Source organism: Micrasema longulum, unplaced genomic scaffold, assembly GCF_059751315.1.
Source record: "Micrasema longulum isolate JH-2025_06_02 unplaced genomic scaffold, ASM5975131v1 h1tg000478l, whole genome shotgun sequence".
Classification (NCBI taxonomy): Eukaryota; Metazoa; Arthropoda; class Insecta; order Trichoptera; family Brachycentridae; genus Micrasema; species Micrasema longulum.
The window spans coordinates 189250-212425 of NW_028277675.1; the positions used below are offsets into that span (position 1 = coordinate 189250).

The 23176-nt window shown below is 34.7% G+C and overlaps 1 protein-coding gene across 1 annotated transcript; it reads left to right on the forward strand.

Moving 5' to 3' along the window:
- Window positions 1-2252: 2252 nt before the first annotated feature.
- LOC148281294 (innexin inx2) lies at window positions 2253-4728 on the forward strand. Its single transcript, XM_088226924.1, has one exon. It carries the CDS (start codon window positions 2332-2334, stop codon window positions 3409-3411), a length of 1080 nt encoding a protein of 359 aa, XP_088083050.1. The 5' UTR covers window positions 2253-2331; the 3' UTR covers window positions 3412-4728.
- Window positions 4729-23176: the final 18448 nt, after the last annotated feature.

The following is a 23176-nucleotide window of genomic DNA, read 5'->3' on the forward strand; positions in this document are numbered from 1 at the left end:
TAAATTTTTGTCGATACTTGATATTTCGCATGTCCCGATATTCACCCCAAATTTTGTTTTTACCGGGTTTTTTATAGTCTTTACTTTTCATATTATAAAAAGCCTTATAATTTTTTGGAAATCAACCAACATTTTGTTATTTCTACTGGTCCACGTCATGTTCGCATTCATTTTGACAGCTTTGACGGGCAAAAATGTTCACTGCTAAACGAGAAAAACCGTTCGGAGACTTTTTGAACCGCTATAACGACCGTCCTGAAAATGACGGCGCCGATGTTTGACGTTTTGCTCACAATCAACGCTATCCAACGTTTTACTGATGTCAACCGCCGCCACATGACGGACGCTTCATGACAGCTCTTAGGAGAGCCCAGGGAAAACCATATCTTTAGACATGGGTAGATCCCATTACAATAATCGATTCTAGACACTGTGTATTTATTTAATTATTGACGGGCGGTATTAACCAACATTTTTTTGCGTAATGCATTTGATTTCTCTCAGCTGGTAGGAGTATAAATCTTATCGTCCAACTAATTTTAGCCACAAGAGAAAGGTCAGAATTAAGGAAGACTCCCAGTAGTTGAACGGTGAGTAAAACAGTAATACTTATATGTAGTGAAGCCGTATCCTGAATAAAATTCGGTCGTCTGGCTGAAACCATCTAAGGTTGTTCAATTTTCGATGGGTTTAAGTAGGTGTGTCAACAGCTACACACTTTCCTATTTTTTAATGTATCCAAGAATTAAATCAACAAGTATCGCTTCTCGCCTACCTAACAATAAAATAAATCTATGTAATAAATCCGCATAGCAGAGAAACAACATTTCATTTTTTTATTTTTTTTATTAAATCACAGAATTTTTTTTTGTAGTCCCAGGAGTTTTACAAAAAACTAATTTTGGGACAGTAAAATATTTACATAAAGATATTGTAATAACATAGTTGCAAGTAATAATATGTACATAAATAACTAAAATAACATGGCAAGTTAAGTATATATAAAAAAAAACAAATCATAATAATAAATATTTACAGATATTAAGAAATATCTGAGGTAAAAGAAGAACTCAAAACTAAATTTGACCTTCCACGTACCTCCTCAAGTAGTATTTTTTAAAAAATATAGTAATTTTTGGATGTTCTATACATAATGATTTGATAATTATCATTTTATCTTTAGGATATAGAGGAGTGATCTGAATACTTAACAAATCCCTCAGGCTAATAACGCGATGCCCGCTTATATACACCATTTAGCTCTATTGCATAGAACAAAACCGTCGCAAATATTTGGTTTATTATTTATACGCTATGTAGCTGCAAGACATGTTGAGATACTTATTGTACAGCGCCTTTGAGGTGATTTTTACAAAAAATGGCGATAAATAAATTATAATACTAATATTTCTAGTCTAAAAAAGCGTAGAACTAATATTGACACTATATTTATTTTATTTTGCATACTAAATGGTATAATCGATGTTCCATCATTACTGGGACAGGTAAAATTCTATATTTTGACTCGTAGGTTAAGAAACAATGAAGTACTGTTCATAAAAAACAAATTCTTCTTACATCTTGTTGTATTGTTAGATAGTTATTTCATATATTGTGTTGTGTACGTAATTGGTGCTGTGTTAGGTTTAGTTTTTGTTTGTAATATTGTCTAGATTTATATTAACATAGCACTGTGTGCACAACATTAAATTTAAACAAATAAACAAATAAATCAGCATAGAATAAACTGTGACCTTAATTCTCCAATGACCCGTCTTTGTCGTATTGTTAACTCAAGACAAGATCTGAGCTCTTTTGTTTAAGTTTACAGCGATTTAAACGAGCACTTAATAAACAGTCTAGATCTTTTCTCGATATCCCTTATGTTTGTAAATGCTTCTTTTTTATGTTTTTAACTATTCTTACAGTGTAATAGTCATTCCCTATAAATGGACAACGTCTGTAAATAAATAAATACGTACGATCGCTTCAATAACGCCTTACAATTGTTTCAAATATTCGTTTATAGAGTAAAAATATGTTTTTTTTTATATACAGTATTGTGAGCAATGTGAATCGGATCTACTTTGATTTTCGCGATTGTCCTCTCGTTTATATCCCGCGCCACCGTTTATCATTCCCTGGCGGTGGCCCACAGACTATGGCTGGCAGGGGGGCAAGAGGCGCGGGGGCCGGCAAAGCCACCGCGGAACTGGCAACGCCGCGCAGGGCCCTCGTCGCCTCTCCGCCTCAGTCCCGCTCCAGCCAGCGGCCCGATAGCCCGCGAGTGCCGCCCCCCGCGCAGGGGCCCAGTATACCAGCAACGCCACCATGTTCGACGTGTTCGGCTCCGTCAAGGGGCTGCTCAAACTCGACTCGGTATGCATCGACAACAATATCTTCCGACTGCACTACAAGGCCACCGTCATCATCCTGGTGGCCTTCTCGCTCCTGGTCACGTCCAGGCAGTACATCGGCGATCCCATAGATTGCATCGTGGACGAGATCCCACTCAACGTCATGGACACCTACTGCTGGATCTACTCCACGTTCACCATCCCCAACAGGCTGGTAGGCCGCGTGGGTAAGGACGTCGTCCAGCCCGGGGTGTCCTCCCACGTGGACGGCGAGGACGAGGTCCGCTACCACAAGTACTATCAGTGGGTGTGCTTCGTGCTGTTCTTCCAGGCCATCCTGTTCTACGTCCCGCGCTACCTGTGGAAGACCTGGGAGGGCGGCCGCATCAAGATGCTCGTCCTCGACCTCAACTGTCCGATCGTCAACGAAAAGTGCAAGAACGACCGCAAGAAACTTCTTGTGGAATATTTCACCCTGAACCTCCACACGCACAAGTACTACGCGTACCGCTTCTTCATCTGCGAAGTGCTCAACTTCATCAACGTCGTGGGGCAGATTTACTTCATGGACTTCTTCCTGGACGGAGAGTTCTCCACGTACGGCAGTGACGTGGTCAAGTTCACGGAGATGGAGCCGGAGGAGCGCGAAGACCCGATGGCCAGAGTGTTTCCTAAAGTCACCAAATGCACGTTCCACAAATACGGTCCGTCGGGTGGCGTTCAGAAGTTCGACGGGCTGTGCGTGCTGCCCCTGAACATCGTGAACGAGAAGATCTACGTGTTCCTGTGGTTCTGGTTCGTGATCCTCAGTGTGCTGAGCGGCATATCTCTGCTGTACCGTCTGGCCGTGATCATGGGCCCGCGTCTCCGCCTGTACCTGCTGCGCGCCAGGTCCCGCCTGGCTCCTCACGAGCAGGTGAAGACGGTGGCCGCGGAGTGCCACATCGGCGACTGGTTCGTGCTGTACCAGCTCGGGAAGAACATCGACCCCCTGGTGTACAAGGAGCTGATAGGAGACCTGGCGGACAAGTTTGTGGGCAAGGCCCCCGTCTAGGAGTGGAGAAGATTAGGAGATGAAATCGTAAAGACTGGTAAACTCGACTGCACGGTTGGGGTTTATGGATCCAAAATGTGTTTTCGGCCGCCATGTTGAAACGCCGAACTTTTTATACAAAGACAGTGTGAGGATTGTGCGTAAGAAATCTAGTGGAATGTATTGTTGTGGTGCTCAAATCTCTTAAAGCTTCCTACAAGTGCCTGGGAGCTGTCGATACATATCCTACGTTATAATAATGTTTTATCAAATGTTTTATTCGCATGTTCCAGTTTTTATATTATACGATATTTACGGGGACCACTTTATACATTTACATGCATAGTTTGCTTCGCTTGTTATTGATAAAATGCTGAAGCCGCAAAACCTTACTTGGAATCGCGTCCTTTCGCTACCCGTCGGCTTTTCCCCCATTTTATCGTATAGGTACATAGAGAGGCGTAGGTCTTTGTCATAACAAGACGCCATCTTGTATTTTGATTTCTTCAGGTAGAATGCAGTGGTCGGGTCCCCAACAATGCACTTTGCCGCGTAGAAACCTAAATAATACGAATTACATTATTTATCTGCGTCTTTATCTACAGCGCTATCTCTATCCTATTTGTACCGACGCATACGTTTTGGGTACACATTTGTGTGATTCCGAAAAGGTTTAACTACATTCGGTATTATAATTACTCGAACCGCCATGTTTTCCATAAGTTTTTGACATTCCACGAGAAATATGTATGCCATGCCCCGTCATATGGGGTCAAAGTATAGAGTATATTCATAATTTATTTAGATGCTAATTTCGCCATTAGATAATAGAGTTACACACTCGGAGAAACCATGATTTGTATCAAATATTTCAAACAAATCCATGCCATAAACATGATAATAACTTAGCCCATAACCGACATTTCAAAAATACAAATAATTAAAAATAAAAAACGCCAAAAAGAAGGCTGCCCACTTTCACAATCATTGTGTTACTGTCATTGTACCTAAAATTTTCAAAACAATGTATATACTCATGTAATTTTAAAAATTATACTAAATATTTTCGACTCGTTTTTTGACACACGTGGAACCCAGAATCAGCGTTCCATTTTGTATTATTATTTCTTAGGGATAGTGTTTTATATTATGATGTGCATTTTGACTTGAAATTTGAACTGTTCAATCCGTTAGCCAACTTAGAATAAGATCGCCTGACAATATTATGAGAGTAATCATGTTATAAATTTGTATCAGACAATGAATTGTTTAAAGAATGAGAAAGTAGTGTGATAAATTTTCTAAGTTAGAAAAAATAAAGAAAGATTATTAATTATACTCGTTGACTTTAATTTTATTTTTCCCTCTTACAATCGGGTTGTGGACTCGCGGATCAGAGATCCGAGGTTCGAACCCCGCCCTACCTCAATTCGATTCCCATTTTCTAATAAAAAATGTCCCTAAAATTGAAATATTTGTGTGAATTATGAAAACGAAAATATTTATTTTTCTTTCAAAAAAAGCTTATTTTCAACAACAACAACAAACCATCACGCCGTTTCCCCGTAGGGGTAGGCAGAGAGGATAGAACGCCATAACACTATCTTGGCATACAGACCTCGCTTCCTCTACATTCATACATCTTCTTATGCACGCACGCCGATTATTCCTACTTTTGACATGTCCATCTTCAAGTATTTGATGGACTTGATCGTGCCATGTCTTTCTCGGTCTTCCTCGTTTTCTGCATCCATCAACATTTGCATCGTAGATCCTTTTAGTCATTCTTTCGCTTATTTTAAATCTAAAGCTTATTTTAATTTTTTAAATGTTTTGGTAATTACAGCCTTTAGCAACTCTACATTTTAAAATGGGCCATTTCTGACAACCGTAAAATTTTTAATATGTACGATGGATTGATCTTGTATTATAATACTTACGAGTATTTATTAGGGGAGGACATTCATGACAATACATTGTTATTACGGATAACTTATGCAGCGCCATTTTTGTAATATAATATTTCGCCCTCAAGGGGGCTTTACAATAATGATTATACACGTTGTTCAGGGTCAGACCGCGAAACTTCAGAGGAACATTCCTCACAGTAAGCTTTAAAAAAAATTCTAATATTATTTTTAAACAAAAAATATTTATTAATTTCAAAACGGAGTAAATCTTTAATTTCTCGGATAAGCATCCCTTGCGCAAACCCCTACCCTTCCCCTACAAAAAAAATGGAACTAAAAACGTATTTGACCAACGAAGCGATACGCACCAGACGCGGACGATAGAAGCGGCTGGGTAGGAGAGAGGTGGGGTTTGTGGAGGACTGCTTGTTCGAGAAATTAAGAATTTACTACATTTTGAGATTATATTTTGTAATATATTTTTTCTTAAAATTACTTTTTGGAACAATTTCATAAGGATTTTTTTAAAGCTTACCATGAAAAATGTTTCCTCTGAAGTTTCGCGCTCTGGCCCTGAAAAACCGTGTAAGTAGTAGCACCCTGCAGTGCTATTCTGAACCGCTCTCGCGGCCGTAGAAAACACTTTTATCTCGCGTATTTTGTATGTAAATACGCGAAATAAAAGCTTTTTCTACTGTCGCGAGTACGTTTGGAACCCCTATGGTGGTATTCTGAATCTTCTCTACCTCCTAGACCCTGGAGAGTGGTTTATTTGGGGATTTTTATTTTTAGATTTTGATTTTTATAATCACATAAATCGGTTAAGCCGTTTAGGAGGAGTTCAGTAACATTACACGTACAGAAGAATTGTACATATAAAGAAAATATTATTATGTATATTTACACGTATTTAAATCTAACAATGAGGTTTGCAGGACGTTGCGGTTTGCTAAATTAAAACATGATTTTTTAAATTGTATTCCGAGAAAATTGTCATATTTCTTAACTGATCCCTGATAAGAGCATATGGCATATGCAAAAACTCCAGAGCTGTATTCTTAATGAGGAAGTTCAGTGTTTTTTGTCCGTTTTTTATTTGTTAATATACTATTAAACTAAGCTAATTTTTTTCAGTTTTTAAATACCGTATTATCAGCGGTACGATTTTTTTAGGTTTTGTATTTCTGAAATAACTACGCGGGTGACGTCAGAGGTTCTTTTCTGCTTACTCTCATGCCTGGAGAGCGAATAGGTGATGAACGAAAGTAAGTAAAAAGTGATGGTATTTAAAAGGGGAGTTGAGGTTACTGACTGCATAATAAATGTAAAAAACGAATGTCTCGAACACGTTGAAGAATTTGTGTATCTGGGAAGCGTGTTTTCGAGAGATGGAAGAGTAGATAAAATGTTGAAAGGAGAGTGAATGCGAGCAACTAAATGAACTACGCACTGAGCACAGTAATTGCTAATAAAAATATGTAAATCGAAGCTACACTGGCAGTGCACAACGGAGTTTAAATTCCAACATTTATGTATGGAAGTGAAACATGGAACTGGCAGAGGAAGGATGAAAGCCGAGTGAACGTGGTTAAAATGCAATCTCTTAGACGAATGTGTAGGAAATTGATGTATGACAGGGTTACGAATGATGAAATCAGGCAATAATGTAAATCTCAAGTGAGTCAAGCATAATAGATAAAATTAAGAAAGAGTCTCTGAGATGGTTTGGTCACGTAGAATGAATGGACGACGAAATAATGGTAAAACAAGTATATATGGCGAAAATGAGCAGTAACGTGAGACGAGGACGACCAAGGAAGACGTGGCATGATCAGATAAACTAATGAATGAATTTGGAAGAAGCTAGGAATGTATGCCAAGATAGACGTGTGTGGCAGTCCATTCTCTCTGCCTACCCCTACGAGGAAATGGCGTGATGGTAGCAGTAGTTAACACCCATGGCTTTTCTCAAAGCTCTGTAGGCTGGAGACAAAATACTATTATGACCAGCTCAGGTATTATTGATAATATTAAGAAAAGGTCTCTGAGATGGTTTGGTTATGTAGAACGAATGGATGACGTATAAAGTGCGTCGAGTATGGAGGTCTCAAAGGAAGAAATTCGCATATATATTTTATATTACATTTTTATATCTTATATATATATTTTATTTACATATTTTACATTTTTACCACCTGAAAATGAAAAATGCGTCGAAAGCGACCAAAAAATTTGACGATGTATACGGGGCCGATACTTTTTCGGAAAAAAACCTATGGACCGAATTTCCATCTGCGAATCGCTGTTGAATCTCAACAAAATCGACCCATTTCTGAAACGTGTGGTGACTGGTGATGAAAAATGGGTCATTTACGACAATGCCAAGCGACATAGATCGTGGTCGAAAGCTAACGAAGCGGCCCAGACCGTGGACAAGCCTGGACGGACGGCCAGGATGGTGTTACTGTGTGTTTGGTGGGATCAGCAGGGAATAATCTACTATGAGCTGCTCCCCTATGGCCAAACGCTCAATTCTGCCCTCTGCTGTGAACAACTCGACCGTTTGAAGCTAGCGATCGAACAGAAGCGACCAGCATTGGTGTATAGAAGAGGAATCGTGTTTCATCAGGTCAACGCCAGGCCGCACACATCTTTGATGACGCGCTCGGGGGTACAAATTTGGCCTCAATAGAGGCCTGTGAAAAATTGTTGTCCGAGTTTTTTGCCAATAGGGACAATGACTTCTACGAAAGGTGAATTGTAAAGTTAAATTCTCGTTGACAACAAGTTATCGAACAGAACGGCGCATATTTGACTTAAATCGGATGATTGTAATACTTTTTATAAAGCATTGAAATAAATCGAAAAATACAAAATCACTTTTTCATCAACCTATTATTATTATTATTATTAATGGTATTTTGAGTCTATCCTATTTATTAAAGACGTAAACTAGATTCAGCCCCTTGGGATGTTGTAAGATATTAATATTAATATCTTACAACAGAGTTCATTATTATCACAAGATCAACAGATAGAAAATTTGAAAAAAATTGGTTAGAAGGATCTTCTATATTCCTTTCAATAAAATGTTTATCATGTCTATTGTCTTTAATACTTATCTCGGTACATCAAAATAGGGTGTGTACCTTTAATACTATCTTTATTTTAAATATCGCTAAGCTTCAACGGCTTTTAGCTGCTAAGAGACACCAAATATTGCACGACAAATTGACAAGGAGTTTCACTATTATTTTACCTGTTCATTCCAAGTCATGCGTCACATTACCGAGAACTTTTGACCGGCTAAAGTTGGTTGGTTTGGCAATGGTTGTATTAAAAATATTTGTAATACTTGAGAAATTATTTCCACCGACTGTGACTCAGACAAAAAACTCTGAAAAAACTTTAATAGGATTTGTTAGAACATAAATGATGTTGTAAGAATCATTAATAATAACGGTATTAGTGAAGAATTAGTGAGGAAATTATTTATGGGATTAAACTGTCTGAATTAAACTTAGACAAGGAAATAATTACTCAGAATATACCATACACATTCTATAGGTGTAGCGTTTTGGTAGAAAAATTGCAAAATTGTTTTCAGGCGTTGCCTAGTAGGTGATTTGGTTCAGCGAGATGAATCTCACCCACATAATAAAGGTTTCAGCTCCTTTACTCCACAAAGGTCAACAAATGGAAGAGTTGAGGAAATGTGGATGTTTAAACATGGGCAGAATGGTGAATGTTACACAGTGTGTACAGTGGCTACTTAAACCAGCCAATGACAGGTCAAAAGCCCTGTTTATGCCTAGACTCCCATATTCCCTTCTCAAAAATGTTTTCCCTCTCTGTTGCAACAAATTTAAAAATGAACAACTCCCTAGGGAGGAAATCTAGCCAGTCTGCAAGCATTTGGACATACTCAAACATTGTTGCACTCGTGATGGATTCCCCTGCGTTTTTCCAACTAACCAACGGTTCGTGTACACCGCGGAATATACGTGACTTGTAAATAAAATACGCTAATCCCGAAAACTCAACAAATTACGTCATGTCGTGCATATTAAGTGATCATTAACCGTGACGGCTAGCTGAAATGTCCATACGGAGTCTCGACTATGTCGTCATTCAGGTAAAAAGACCAGTTCTGTTAGTTTTTCATAAAATTTCACTCAAGAGCTTCCTCTGTCCTTTTGTTTAGGAGTCTCCGAAAATACCGCATGTTTTAGTTGAACTTTGAATAAGAATGACATGTTTCTTTGTTGAGAAAATAGGATTACATTATAAGCAGCTGAAAAAGTGATTCAATTTTTTTTAAAACGTCTTAGATATTTAAAGATTCACTACACATCCATCATTCAATTCAATTCAATACATTTATGTAAATATAACATGTACATTACAAACATACATTCAATACGTACATATAATAAAAAAGAAAAAAATACATGAAAGAAACTCATGTCCAAGTAGTAGGAGAATCCTGCTTCGGAAAACCCCTTCGAATATGGAACAGATCAACATCCAGAGCGATGTTGTTCAGTATAGCGGTAGCCCTTCCAACTGCAGCTTGTCCTGTATATCGGAATATGAAACAATCTATGCTGATGCTGTCTTAGGTAAACTATCAGGAACATATAAAACAATGCTCATCATAATCTCAGGATTTTTGATCATACCGCGCAACATTCGATAAAAATGTGTGGTCAAATACACATTCCTTTGAGTCTTTAAATTGTTGTAGCCAAGCATACTCTGAAGAAACTCGGTCGGGTAGAGCCGAGTATAATACCCGCATTCTTTTAGTAGAGATATCTGAAAATTCTTTTGGATTTTCTCTATCATAAGAGAGTACTTCAGTTCATGTGGCCCCCAAATCATCGAGCCACTCTCGAGTCTACTTCGCACCAAGGAGTTGTAAAGAGTTCTCAGTACGCGGGTATTTTCAAAAACCTAGGCAGTACACAGAACGAATCCTAACATCTTCAATGCATTATCTCTGTGTTCATGAAATTTCAGGGTGCTCACAAATTTAACGCCCAGATCCTTAACATTTGATGTTCGCATCAGATTCTGGTCATTCATTTTGTCACGAAAAATAGAGTTGTTTGGGCCGTAGTGAAAGACGCGACTGAACTTGGAAACATTAAACCAAAGTTTTTTTCGTCTACCCCATTCAAATATATCCGATTGGAGAAGACAAAAATCGTCAGAAGTTATCTCACCTTTAAAAATAGTTTTAAGTTATCCGAAAACAACAGAAAACGCGAGTTCAAAACTTCATTTTTAATATTATTAATGAAAATTGAGAACAACAATGGCCTTGCGGACGTGACACCCGAAAAAGTACAGAAACACTGACGCGAATAGACCGTAGGAGACGTATTGGTCATGACCATTCCATTATTTATTACTTATGTCAGTTATTTAGTTTACTTTTTTTTGTAAGTCTCTATCCTCGTCTCTATTGCATACACCATGACTGCTCTGACATATCATATGTTTATCATATCTGAATCATGCTCCCAATCCGCATGTGTTCATCGTACCATACGACATTTCTTATGCATCCAGATGCTGCCGAGGCTTTACTCGTTTGTTCTCTCACTTCGGAGTTTAGGACGCTGTGGCTCAAAATTTAAAAAAATCTTTTTTTATTTATTTTTATATTGATATAGATATGTTCTAATCATCAGAAACTGCCACTGCCACTATGGTTGTATCGTCTGCTTAGCATGTGATGTTAACGACCTTATCTCCCTTAGTTCTAGATTAACCACTTCCTCCATTCTTGAAGCGTTTTATATGTTCAATTTGTTTGCGTGAGAAAAGTTTTTTCAAGTCGTTTATATTTCTGGGTTCCACAGTCATCAATGGCAACAATAAGCAGGAAGAATTCAGGATTAGAATAATGACTGCAAACCGTTGCTACTACGCACTTCAAAAACAATTACGCAAACTAGTACGAAAATATACTGAAATAATACTGTGCAAAACTCTGACTAAACCAATCCTGATATATGCCTCCGAAACCTGGGTTATGAGTTATGGCAAAGAATATTGAGCGAAACAATTCCAGTTGTCTATGGCCATGTGAGAGAAAACAACCACTGGCGTCGTCGGCATCGCTACAAAAGGGAGCTATATTAAATCCACGGAGCGCCCGATATAATCTACTCCATGAAGGTGGGCGCTCGAGGTAGGCTGGCCACATAATTAGAATGGACGACGAAAACCCCATAAAACGCCAAACTCTCTCGTTGCCACGAGGACGACGAAGACCAGGAAGGCCCAAAATGCGATGGATGGACCGCATCAGTACGGATACGGCAATGTTGGAAGTGAGGAACTGGACAGGAAGAGCAGCAGACCGGCAGGGGTGGAGAAGACTTCTGGATTCAGCCAAGGCCCACGCACGGCTGTCGAGCTTATGAAAATGACGAAGAAAAGGTTTTTGGCCTATCAGTTTCAGTACTGCAGAACAGTGTTTATTTGATATTTTAAAATACATGATACAATATGTTACCCAGTAAAGACGTTTCGGTGGGACACATTTTTTTTCGATAGGTTTATTTTACATAATTTTATTTTTACCATACAAATTTATTTATTAACAGGCTCTATAAAGTATTTATTTATACTTTTATATTGTTTATATTCTTTTTTTATACAGAACAATGTTCCCTCACTGGGGTGTCCCGTTCCGGGGGAAACATTTTACATGTGAAACATGTTTAAGATTAGCTATTTAACAAAGTTAACATAATAATAACAATTTTTAAAAAACGCAATTAATCCAATTAACCTAATTATCATTAACGTAATAAACAATGAAAATCTAAAATAAACATAAAAAACATAACCATTTTATTAATTTCAATGTACCAAAAAGAGCGACTCGGCAAACCTACCAATACTGTGGCAACAATACTTCGACTTCATATGGTAAAAATGCAGTCATCAATAGACTTCACGCTCTTGGCAATAAGTATCAAGACGTTGGTGACTCATTCCAGCTTAAGTTTAGTTTATATAGGACGGCCCTTCACCTGTATTTTATGGGTAGGAGAAGCTAGTACCTATTGTTCTAGATCAATTAGTATTTATTCCTCAAAATTGTTTAAATTTCTTTATTATTGTTTTTTTCTTTCTTTCTTTTCTTGATTTTATTTAAAAGTACAAAATATTTTCCTCATCAATTTTTTTTTAACAGTATGTAATTATGTGTATATTTATATTAGTTACCTAAGTAGTAGATTTAAATAATAATACATGTAATTTAAAAAAGAAAAATCTTCGTTTAGTGTTATTCAAAATTGTTTTAATTTTTTAATAAATTTTTTTATTAATATGTGTTGCTTTCTTACTTTTTTTTTCTTGTTTTTTACAGGTTAAAAAAATATATCTATCACCAAATATTTAATTTTTCAAGTATTTTTATAACTAGTAATATTATTTTTAAACCGTGAATCTTTTATTTCTTTTTTGACTCCTTAATTTGCAAATAACTGTTTAGTAATAATTTCTTTTAAATACTATATTTTACTTATTTCACTTACATGTATGTATTTTATTATATGCAACTTATATGTAAAAGGCACTAAGTGCCGTTTATTTCAATATAATAAAATATAATAAAAATAACCAATTTATACAGACCAATAGAACAAATTTCATACACAGTATACACATTTTACCTATTTGGCTTGATCCACTCATCGATCCGTGCGCAACCCACCTCCACTATCCATTTCTTAATAGCAATTTTATATTGTGAGAACTTACTAATTGTCCTTATGGATAAGATATTCCTTCAGTTCTTTTTTTGAGAGTAGCAGATATTTAATTAACTTTATTAATATGTACATATTTTTTATTTCTTATCTTTTACATATATTATATTTAACAAAGTTTTAATTATTGTATCAAGTGTAAACAATTTTTTTGGTGTGTGCATGAGTGTCTTTTACTAAAATACAAGAAATTGACAATATTTGTGTACATACTGTTTGTTTACCCAATAAAATAAATCATTAAAAAAAACACATGTAAAAAAGCTTCTTCTCTTCCTAGCTAGTCGAGACCTGAAGCAATGAACATTTGTAATTTTTTAAACTAAAATAAATTAATATTGATGTTTTTTGTTGATATTTCTTGATAAAACTCCATAGTTAATGATAATGATAAAATTTATAAATAAACTTATCAATGAAACTTCTTGGTTTAGTTTTACTTTTTATTATTTTGACCAACGAGCGCTTTCGCCTAAGTAGGCATCTTCAAGACTGGTGATTTGTTTACAACGTTTACAGCTTTTATACTATTCTTAACATATTTTGGAGATAAGATAGAACAATATTTTAACAGGGGACAGAAAACATAAATATTTACAACTAGTTTGCTATACAATTCATTTTTGGGAGTTTTTGGACCGAAAGGGATTAAGTTTTATTATTTAAAATGTGGGAAGAGAACACATGGCGAAATACAACAGTGTGGGGAATCTACATTTTAACAGATAAAGTTGGAAAATACTTTGGTTTTTTGACAGGGAAGTTTACATACCTATAAATGAAACATTTTAAGATTCATACTTAGTTAATACAGATAATTTCATTACATAATTTTAGTAGTAAATAATTAAATCAAACGGAGCTATATTAAATTAAAGGTTTAAGTAAAGGAGAGTTTACATAATAACATTTAGTTCTAGTCCAAAAACTCCCAAAAATGAATTGTATAGCAAACTAGTTGTAAATATTTATGTTTTCTGTCCCCTGTTAAAATATTGTTCTATCTTATCTCCAAAATATGTTAAGAATAGTATAAAAGCTGTAAACGTTGTAAACAAATCACCAGTCTTGAAGATGCCTACTTAGGCGAAAGCGCTCGTTGGTCAAAATAATAAAAAGTAAAACTAAACCAAGAAGTTTCATTGATAAGTTTATTTATAAATTTTATCATTATCATTAAAATAAATTAATTAATTCAGTCATGAATCTCACCAGCATCAATAAAGGTTTCGGCTCTTCAACTTTACAAAGATCAACAGATGTAAGCATTAAAGGAATCTTCTTCACTGTCTCAATCCTGGAGATTGGTTTGCAGCAAAGTCCTGCATCTCATCCTCCACTGCTCTCTATCCTCTGCAGCCCTCTTCAGCTCAACATATGAGGCGCAGATCAAGTCCTCGCACACTTGTTCTAAATACTCCCTCTGTAATTCATCCCCTCAGCCACTCCCTCCATTATGTCACGCGGGAGACCATCACGACGCATAATGGAAATACAATCCAATTGCTCATGCCAGATTTTAAAACCAGTTGAGAGTACATCAAATATCTAGGAATAATTATTGGAATGCTCTCCCAGCAGAGGTGCGAAACTGTGAGAGTAAAGTGATGTTTCGGAAAAAAACTTAAAACCCACTTGTTCTCTAAATTATTTAAATAAATCCTTAGCATGTAGTGACAAAATACATTGTTTTCCTCAAATTAAAAAAGTTAAAATTAAATTTATATCTTTATATTATCACTTTGTAAAGCGCCCTTGAGGTATTATATTACGAAAATGGCACATTATAAGTTATCCATTATTATTATTATTTTTATTAACATATTAATTAATTTATTCATTTAAAGTTCATTTTCACCAATATATTTCAATTTGGTAATGTATCCAAAATAAAACAAGTTTATTGGATTGTAATTCAATGTTTGAAAATGTCCTAACAAGACGAAACGCGTCACAATATACCCTTTGTATATTTTATAAAAAATAAAGTAGAATTACAATCCAATAAACTTGTTTTACTTTGGATACATTACCAAATTAAATATGGAATTCTACCAATTATCTGCATACACAATAAATAATATATTTCAATGCAAATATTTTTTGTTGCACTCAAATTTAATAATTACTGAAAATGGCGCCATACAAGTTTTCCATAATAATAATACGCTCTGTGTAAAGTATAAAGTGGTCACTCAAACCAGCCAATGACAGGTCCTGTAGATGCTGTAAACAGTGCCCTGTAGATGCCTACACTTCTATATTCCCTTTTTTATGTTCTTCATCTCTTTTGTAATATGTTATTATTACAAATTGATAAAACTTTGTTTTTAAATGTTTTAGTATATCGAAAAGAATAACATTAATCTAATAAAATCGTAAGATAAGTGGAGTGATGTTAATACCTACAAAATACTGTGTTATCTTCTGGAGACACATAGAAAAGTGATAACATTTTAATTTAATCGCATTAGTTAAGTATAAATAGACCATTGACAGCTGGTCAAATAGTAAAACATTAAATCTATCAACATTTCCGTATATCTTAGATACTCTTCACAGTTTACCCTGAGGATCGCTCCAGCAATGGTAGCCGAAACGTCGGAACAAATCCAACACACACGGTATCACCCAAAAAAGAAACATATCTCTGCGTTGTTTTATTAAATAAAATAAAATATCAAAGTTAGTTTATGACCCTCCTGTCTAACTGCAACTAGAGAACTTTTTAAACAAACTAAGCAATTAAATATAACTGAACTCTGTCAACTGGAATCATTAAAATTTATCCATAAATTAGCCACTGATGTAATGAGGAAGTTCAGTGTTTTTTTTAGTTTTTTTTATTTGTTAATAGACTGTTAAACTAAGTCAATTTTTTTTTTAAAATTTTTATATATCGCATTATCAGCGCTACGATTTTTCAAAGTTTTGTATTTCTGAAATAACTCCGCGTGTAACGTCAGAGGTTCATTTCCGCTTATTCTGATTCAGTTCTTCCCATTGGTCCAGAAGCGAAAAGCAGACCGGAAATCTTCCATAGCTCTCAGATCATAGGTTGATTCACATGAACCAGTGACGTCATTTAAAGTAGTGCGTTTTTATCAAAATATTTTTTATTATTTTTTCTGTGCATTTTCAAGAAACTTTGGGGTACAATTTAATGCTCTAATTTTTACCCCGCGTAAGAAAACATTTTTTGTATCCAATTTCCCGTAGGGCTGAAGTTCCTCATTGTAGACGAAGAACTAAAACATGAAAACAATTGTAGTAAACATGGACACAATACGAGAATATAAGAAACATATCATATACAATAGGGTGGTTCGATTTCTATTTTTTGGAAATTGAAAACGACCCCCTCGCGGCAAATCTTACCCTTAAAAATATTTTATTTTTATTTTCCCCTTATTTTGCATACTACAGAACATCTTTTCCGCATCGGGCCGTTTCGATAATTTCTTTTTTTTTCTCCATTCAAGATCGATCCTTCCTAAAATACAACCTTCTTAAACGAGACAAGGACAGTCGAGACTAATAAACCGGAGACTGAAATTATAAAATAAACTACCAGACAAAATTTAACAAAAGACTCAGACAAACTTTTCAAAAGATGTAAAAAATATTATCGTCAACAGAGTATGATTTTATATAAAATTTGTAAAATGAATGTAATAATCCGTAAGGTAATAAATAAATATTCAAATAGACAAAAATGTTTTGTTTTATATTTATTTGTTTATTTATTTACATACATTATTTCTCCTCCATTTCATTAACTCCATGGGACTAAACGTTCTGTGTTGAGATAGGACGAGCAATCATATGACACAAACTCATGAGTATATCACCACAAATATAGGATTAGAAACATAAAAAATAATCTTTTTTTTTTTTTTAAACATATATATGGCACATCAATATGGTAAACAGTAAACTCAAGCATTTGGAAAATCATCAAGGAGTTTCCTACTCAAATCCCTCCCACTAAGGAAAATCCAGTCCTTAGCTCCTTTCTTGAAAATAGTTTTTGTTCTTGACAGCTTAATACTTTCTTCCAAAATATTGAACACTCTCGGTGCGATAAATGAGAGATGTCTCTGAGCAAAAGTCGTACGGGTTTTGGGTATGACATAATTCATGCTCTGAGAAAACCTCGTACGGACATTTTGCTGATAGAATTGTCTTTGCACTATTTTTCCATTTTACTGAAATTCAATATATTATTATTATTATGGACTGTGTTGGACCTGAATAATTTATTGCGCTTTTTTAAAATTATTTTTGTTTTTGTAATTACCTAATAATGTAATCTGTGTATATTGTTACTGGCAGTGGTGCCATTTAAATAAACAAAAATGTCGTTAGGGGAGGCTTCGGGACTCTCTGGCATTGCATCGCGCGGCTAACTCTTGTAGCTCCATCACAAATAACTATCGACGTGCTTAGAAACATGCTAAGTATTTGAGCAATCACAAATAAACAATAATGAACATGCTTAAGTTATCGCAGTCATATTTTTAAAAATTATTTTTTTTAAAATTTTATTCATATTTTATTTTTATTTTATTTTCATTTTTATTTTTATTTTTATTTTTATTTTTATTTTTATTTTTATTTTTATTTTATTCGATTTTTATTTTATCTTTATATTTATTTTATTTTTGTACCACAACAGGCCAGGAGGCCCAATTACAGTGGTGAATTACATCACAGAACACCCAGGCTTGAGAAAAATCACTTTTTTTGTGTTCTCAAGGAAGGAAGATAAAAAAAACCAGTAGCCAAATGACTATATTATTTTAGTTAAATGTGCACATTTTGTGCACTTTTGTTATCAATATTTATTAATTTATTTATGTATTAGTCTAATGGGCATTTTTAAGAACATATTTATACAAAGAAAATTATTATAAAAGAAAATAGAAAGACACAATGGTATATAGTAGACTTAGTGGGAGTGGAAGCGGGAGAGAGGTTGATTCAGTGATCGTTTGAAAAAAGACTACTTGTTATCAAAGAAATCAAGACTGGTATGTTTGTTGACAGACCTAAGAATTATAGGCATAGGGGAATGAAAACCATAGTTAGTTCTATGGTTATCGGTATGAAAGAGTAAGTTTTGTCTGAGGTTTCTGGTTGGGATATTTAATTTTATTGTTGTTATGTCAGTAGTTCAGGCGCATCAAAGAGTGAGTTGAGAATTTTAAATAGGACTAGAAGGTCGGATAAAAATAAAATAAATTCCTAAAACAAATTCATAATCTAAAGGTACATTGTTTAAATTATCTCCTTAAATTGTTTTAAAACTACCACTTAACAGATATTGAAGGCGCAACGACGCCGACGCGACGATATTGGACTTACGTAGATTATATTTCTTCAGCCTATAAAGTAGTGCAATATGATAGTTTGCGCTATATTTGCCGGATACATATAATGTTATTAACTGTTATTCAGAAGCGAGTTACGTAGGTTACACTGCCGTTCCCCATTGGTCACATGGTCGCTCTTAACGTGTAACACATATCCACCAGCTGCAAAAATGTTTATCATGCGAACTTTATTTTATTTAATTATTAAATATTCAGCATAAGCCAATGTCAACACTTGTGTGATTAAACAATGTACAAGAATCTGAACAAAAAAACATAAATTCATGTAGTAAAGACAGACAAGGGCAATAAAATAATAGTATACAGTGTATTCAAGAACACGATTAACAAAAATATAAAACTTACAGCTAAGGCACGTCAATCCTATTCCATCCCGCACTGTGTTAATGGCGCAGAGATCTACGAAAAGCGGGAAGATCTATCCCAAAGATTTATAATCTAATAATGTTTGTGAATCATTTAAGTTTGTAAGTGAAAATTCTTGTTGGAAGTTCATTGTAATTTATTATATAAATAAAACAAGAGTGATACTTTAATCCACAAATTTGGAATATCCAGTGACCGGTTTCATCGCTTTCGCGACATCTTCGAGAATGGTATATTTATTAAAGAGTTAAATGTATTTATACAAAACAGAGGTAAGGATAGATAATTCAAAGTTATATGTAAGTAAATTAAATAAAGTTATTTTTATCTTAAGGATCATTATCAAATTGTTTTCTTTGGGTTAACTAATGAGTTGATATAATGCTATTTTAATGAGTTTAAGTTTTTTATTTTATTTTTATTGTCCCATCCTTCGTGAGTGTGGTTTTGTAAATAATGATTTCTGAAAAACAAAGGGTAAAAAGTATAAAAGTAAATACATTTATTCTTCAATAAAGATACCAGTCTCGAAGATGTCGCGAAAGCGATGAAACCGGTCACTGGATATTCCAAATTTGCGGATTAAAGTATCACTCGTGTTTTATTTATATAATAAATGTTTGTGAATGTAAATTATTCTATCAAATCCCAAAAGGAACACTTCCACACTACCAGAAGTCAAACTAGAGGATGGGTCATGGGGTCTACCACAAACTCTGAATTCGGGCAAAGAAATTTCAGGTTTCTGGGCCCCAAAATATTCAATATGTTACCCGAACATTACAAAACCATGACCCGGACTCAATTTAATAAATTTGTAAAAAAATGGTTACTGGGTCGAGAAAAATCGGAAAATTTACTCACAATACATTTCTAAATATTAAATTAATATTGTTTAACTGTATAGTAAATTAACTAGTAGGTTTGCATAAAAATGTCTGCTTTAAAACAGGTTGTACCTAGTGAGGCAGACTAGACATGATCCAGAGAAATCTATTACCTAAGTGTGTATGTAGTAGATAAAGTAATTGTTATTTTTGTTAATAAACTATGATTATTAACATATTACAACAGAGATGAAGAACATTTAAGAGAAGGTAATATAGAAGTCCAGGCATCTACAGGGCTTATGACCTGTATATGGCTGGTTTAAGTGGCCACTTTACACACTGTGTAACATTCACCATTCTGCTTATATTTGAACATCTATATTCCTTCAATTCTTTCATCTGTTGATGTTTGTGAAGTTAAAAGGCTGAAACCTTTATTTATGCAGGTGAGATTCAACTAATTGAATTATTTCACCTACATACTAGGCAACGCCTGAAAATATTATTTTTTCAATTTCTATACTTCTTCATGGACCAGGTAATTTATCAACATCAATATTCAATAACAACATCAATATTTATCAACTTAAACCAGCCATTGACAGGTCATAAGCCCTGTAGATGCCTGGACTTCTATATTACCTTCTCTTAAATGTTCTTAGTCTCTGTTGTAATATGTTAATATAAACAGCTCCCCAGGGAGTTGAATCCAGTCCTTGTCTAAAAAAATTTGGACAAACTCAAAATATTGTTAACTATGATTATTATTATTTTTATATCTATCTTTTATCTAGTTTTAATTATTTTGTTTTGGTATTGTTTAATAATTTGCATGCTTCCACTTTGCTGTACTAACGTTATTTTGTTAATGCCCCTCGATTGTATATTATTATGTGTAATTAAATATATAATATTATTATTACCTTTTAAACATACATAGCAATACATACCAGTCATGATTTCTTTGATAACAAGTTGTCATCTTTCATACGATCACTGAATCAAATTCAATTATAAACACATATCTCCCGCTTCCACTCCCACCCAGGCTACTATAGGTATACCATTGTGTCTTTCTACTTTCTTTTATAGTAATTGTCTATGTATAAATATGTCCTTGAAATGAATAAATACTGGCAACATGATAAAACGTCAATTCTCTTTTGTATGCTGACGATGCCGTGCTTCTTGCTAACAACAAAGAGGAACTGCAATTCTTGGTAACAAAGATCTACGATGTATGCGAGGGAAGCGATTTGCTGATGAATGTCGATAAATCGAATGTGATGGTTTTTGAAAGAAATGAAAGTATGACTAAATGTGAAATCACTGTGAATGGAGTTATACTAAAACAAGTAGAGGATTTTGTGTATCTGGGAAGTACGTTTACTGTGGATGGAATGACTGTGAAAGATATTAAATAGGTAATAAATTGTCTTTGTCCGCATCCTCCTCTCCGTTGCTCTCAATCCCTGAACATATATAAGTTTTATAGTGAGAAGATCTTTTAATATAATTATGTATCCCCGTACTGCGGGCCAACTGTTTGTGACACCTGATTTTTTATAATCCGAATCATTTCTATTAAACTTATATGTTAATCTTATTTATATATTATGTAGGTGCATATAATATGCATTTGTGTGTTCGTTTTGAATCAACGTTCGCGTATTGTCAAACCTTATTTTATTGTTGTCATTATTTCGTATTTACTGCATTTTGTGGTTACCTACTGTATTGTATAGGACTCGTCGCACATTATTCATTCGATGTGTATCAGTTAAATTTAAAAAATAAAATGCTTTTTTTTTCTTCAGATTACGGTTTTGAAATTTAACATACTTAAAAAAAAAAAAACAATTTATATCATTTCGTCATTTGAATTTTAACAAAAAGGTTTCTAACTTTTTACTAAGCTCTTTATTGTACCATTTTTAATACAATTTACAAGTTTTAAGCAAATATATTATTTTCATACTTACGCACCCATACACACGCACCCTCTCCCTCTTTCATTCCCACACGCACATGTATCCTCTCCCTCATTCATTCACTCATACACACATTCACATACACATGAATACAAACGTCACACAAATACAATTACTAAACTTCTTTTCTTATATATTATGTGTCATTATATTTACAGTGGATTTTTTTAATTGGCTTTAGTATTGTTAAGATTTTTCTAATTATTTTGTTTATGTAATAGCTGTAAAAATCCCAAATAAAATGAAATAAATAAATAAATAAATATTGAAAGGAGGGTGAGTCCCGGGAACAGAGTGAACGGTGCACTTAAATCAACTTTGGCCAATAAATATTTTTCGCAAGAGGCAAATTTAGCTGGTCCCGACCCTAATATTTAAGACCGAAGTATGGACTTCGAAAAACAGGGATGAAAGTAGGCTGAATGCTGTCGAAATGCGACCTCACGGGCGAATGTGTGGTAAAACTGTGTACGATAGATGCACAAATGTCGAGATCCGTACAATACGTAAGGCTGAGATAAGCACTGTTGACAAAATCAAGAAAGGAGTTCTGCTCTGGTTTGGACATGTAGAGCGAATGGACAGCAGAAAAACGGCTAAGAATATTACAATGCGAATGTTGATGGATGCAGAAATAGAGGAAGACCGAGAAGGACATGGCATAACGTTAAATAATAAAGGCAGGTTAAAGATCTAGGCATCACTTTTGTGAGTTCCCTGACATTTCATGATCAGATCGAAACAGTTTGTAGTAGTGCATTGAAGATGTTAGGATTCGTCTTGCGTACTGCCAGGGTTTTTGGTAGTACACGAGTACTGAGAATTCTTTATAACTCGTTGGTGCGAAGTAGACTCGAGAGTGGCTCGATGATTTGGGGACCGTGTGAGTTGAAGTACTCTCTTATGGTGGAGAGGGTTCAGAAGAAATTTCTTCGGTTTCTCTACATGAGGGAGTGCGGATATTATCCATGGCTTTATCCCACTGAGTTCCTCCAGGGTATGCTTGGTAACAGCAGTTTGAAGACTAGAAGGAATGTGTATTTAACAACGCACTTCTTTCGATTGTTGCGCGGTATTATTGACAACCCTGAAATTATGCGGAGCATTAGCTTTTATGTGCCTGATAATTACCTTAGACAGCGTCAACATAGACCGTTTCACATTCCAATATACAGGCCCAACCTGCCAATGGTTATGCCTGATGGAAGGGCTATCTCTATGTTGAACAATATTACTTTGGACATTGACATTTTTCACGTCTCTGAGGGAGTTTTTCGTCACAAGATTCTCTTACTATTTTAACATATTACTCTTTGGATATTATGTATACTAATGTGTTTTTTTTATATATACCTAATTTTACCTAATTATTTCTATATGTATGAATTAAAATATTTTATTTTGTAATGTACATATATATGAATAAATAAATGATAAATGATTTTAAAAAAATGATATCCAAATCCAACAAATACTTGAAGATGGACATGTCAAAAG

What these genes read in the sequence shown, in the direction of transcription:
- LOC148281294 (XM_088226924.1), top strand. Translation starts at nt 2,332, where the DNA reads ATGTTCGACGTGTTCGGCTCCGTCAAGGGGCTGCTCAAACTCGACTCG.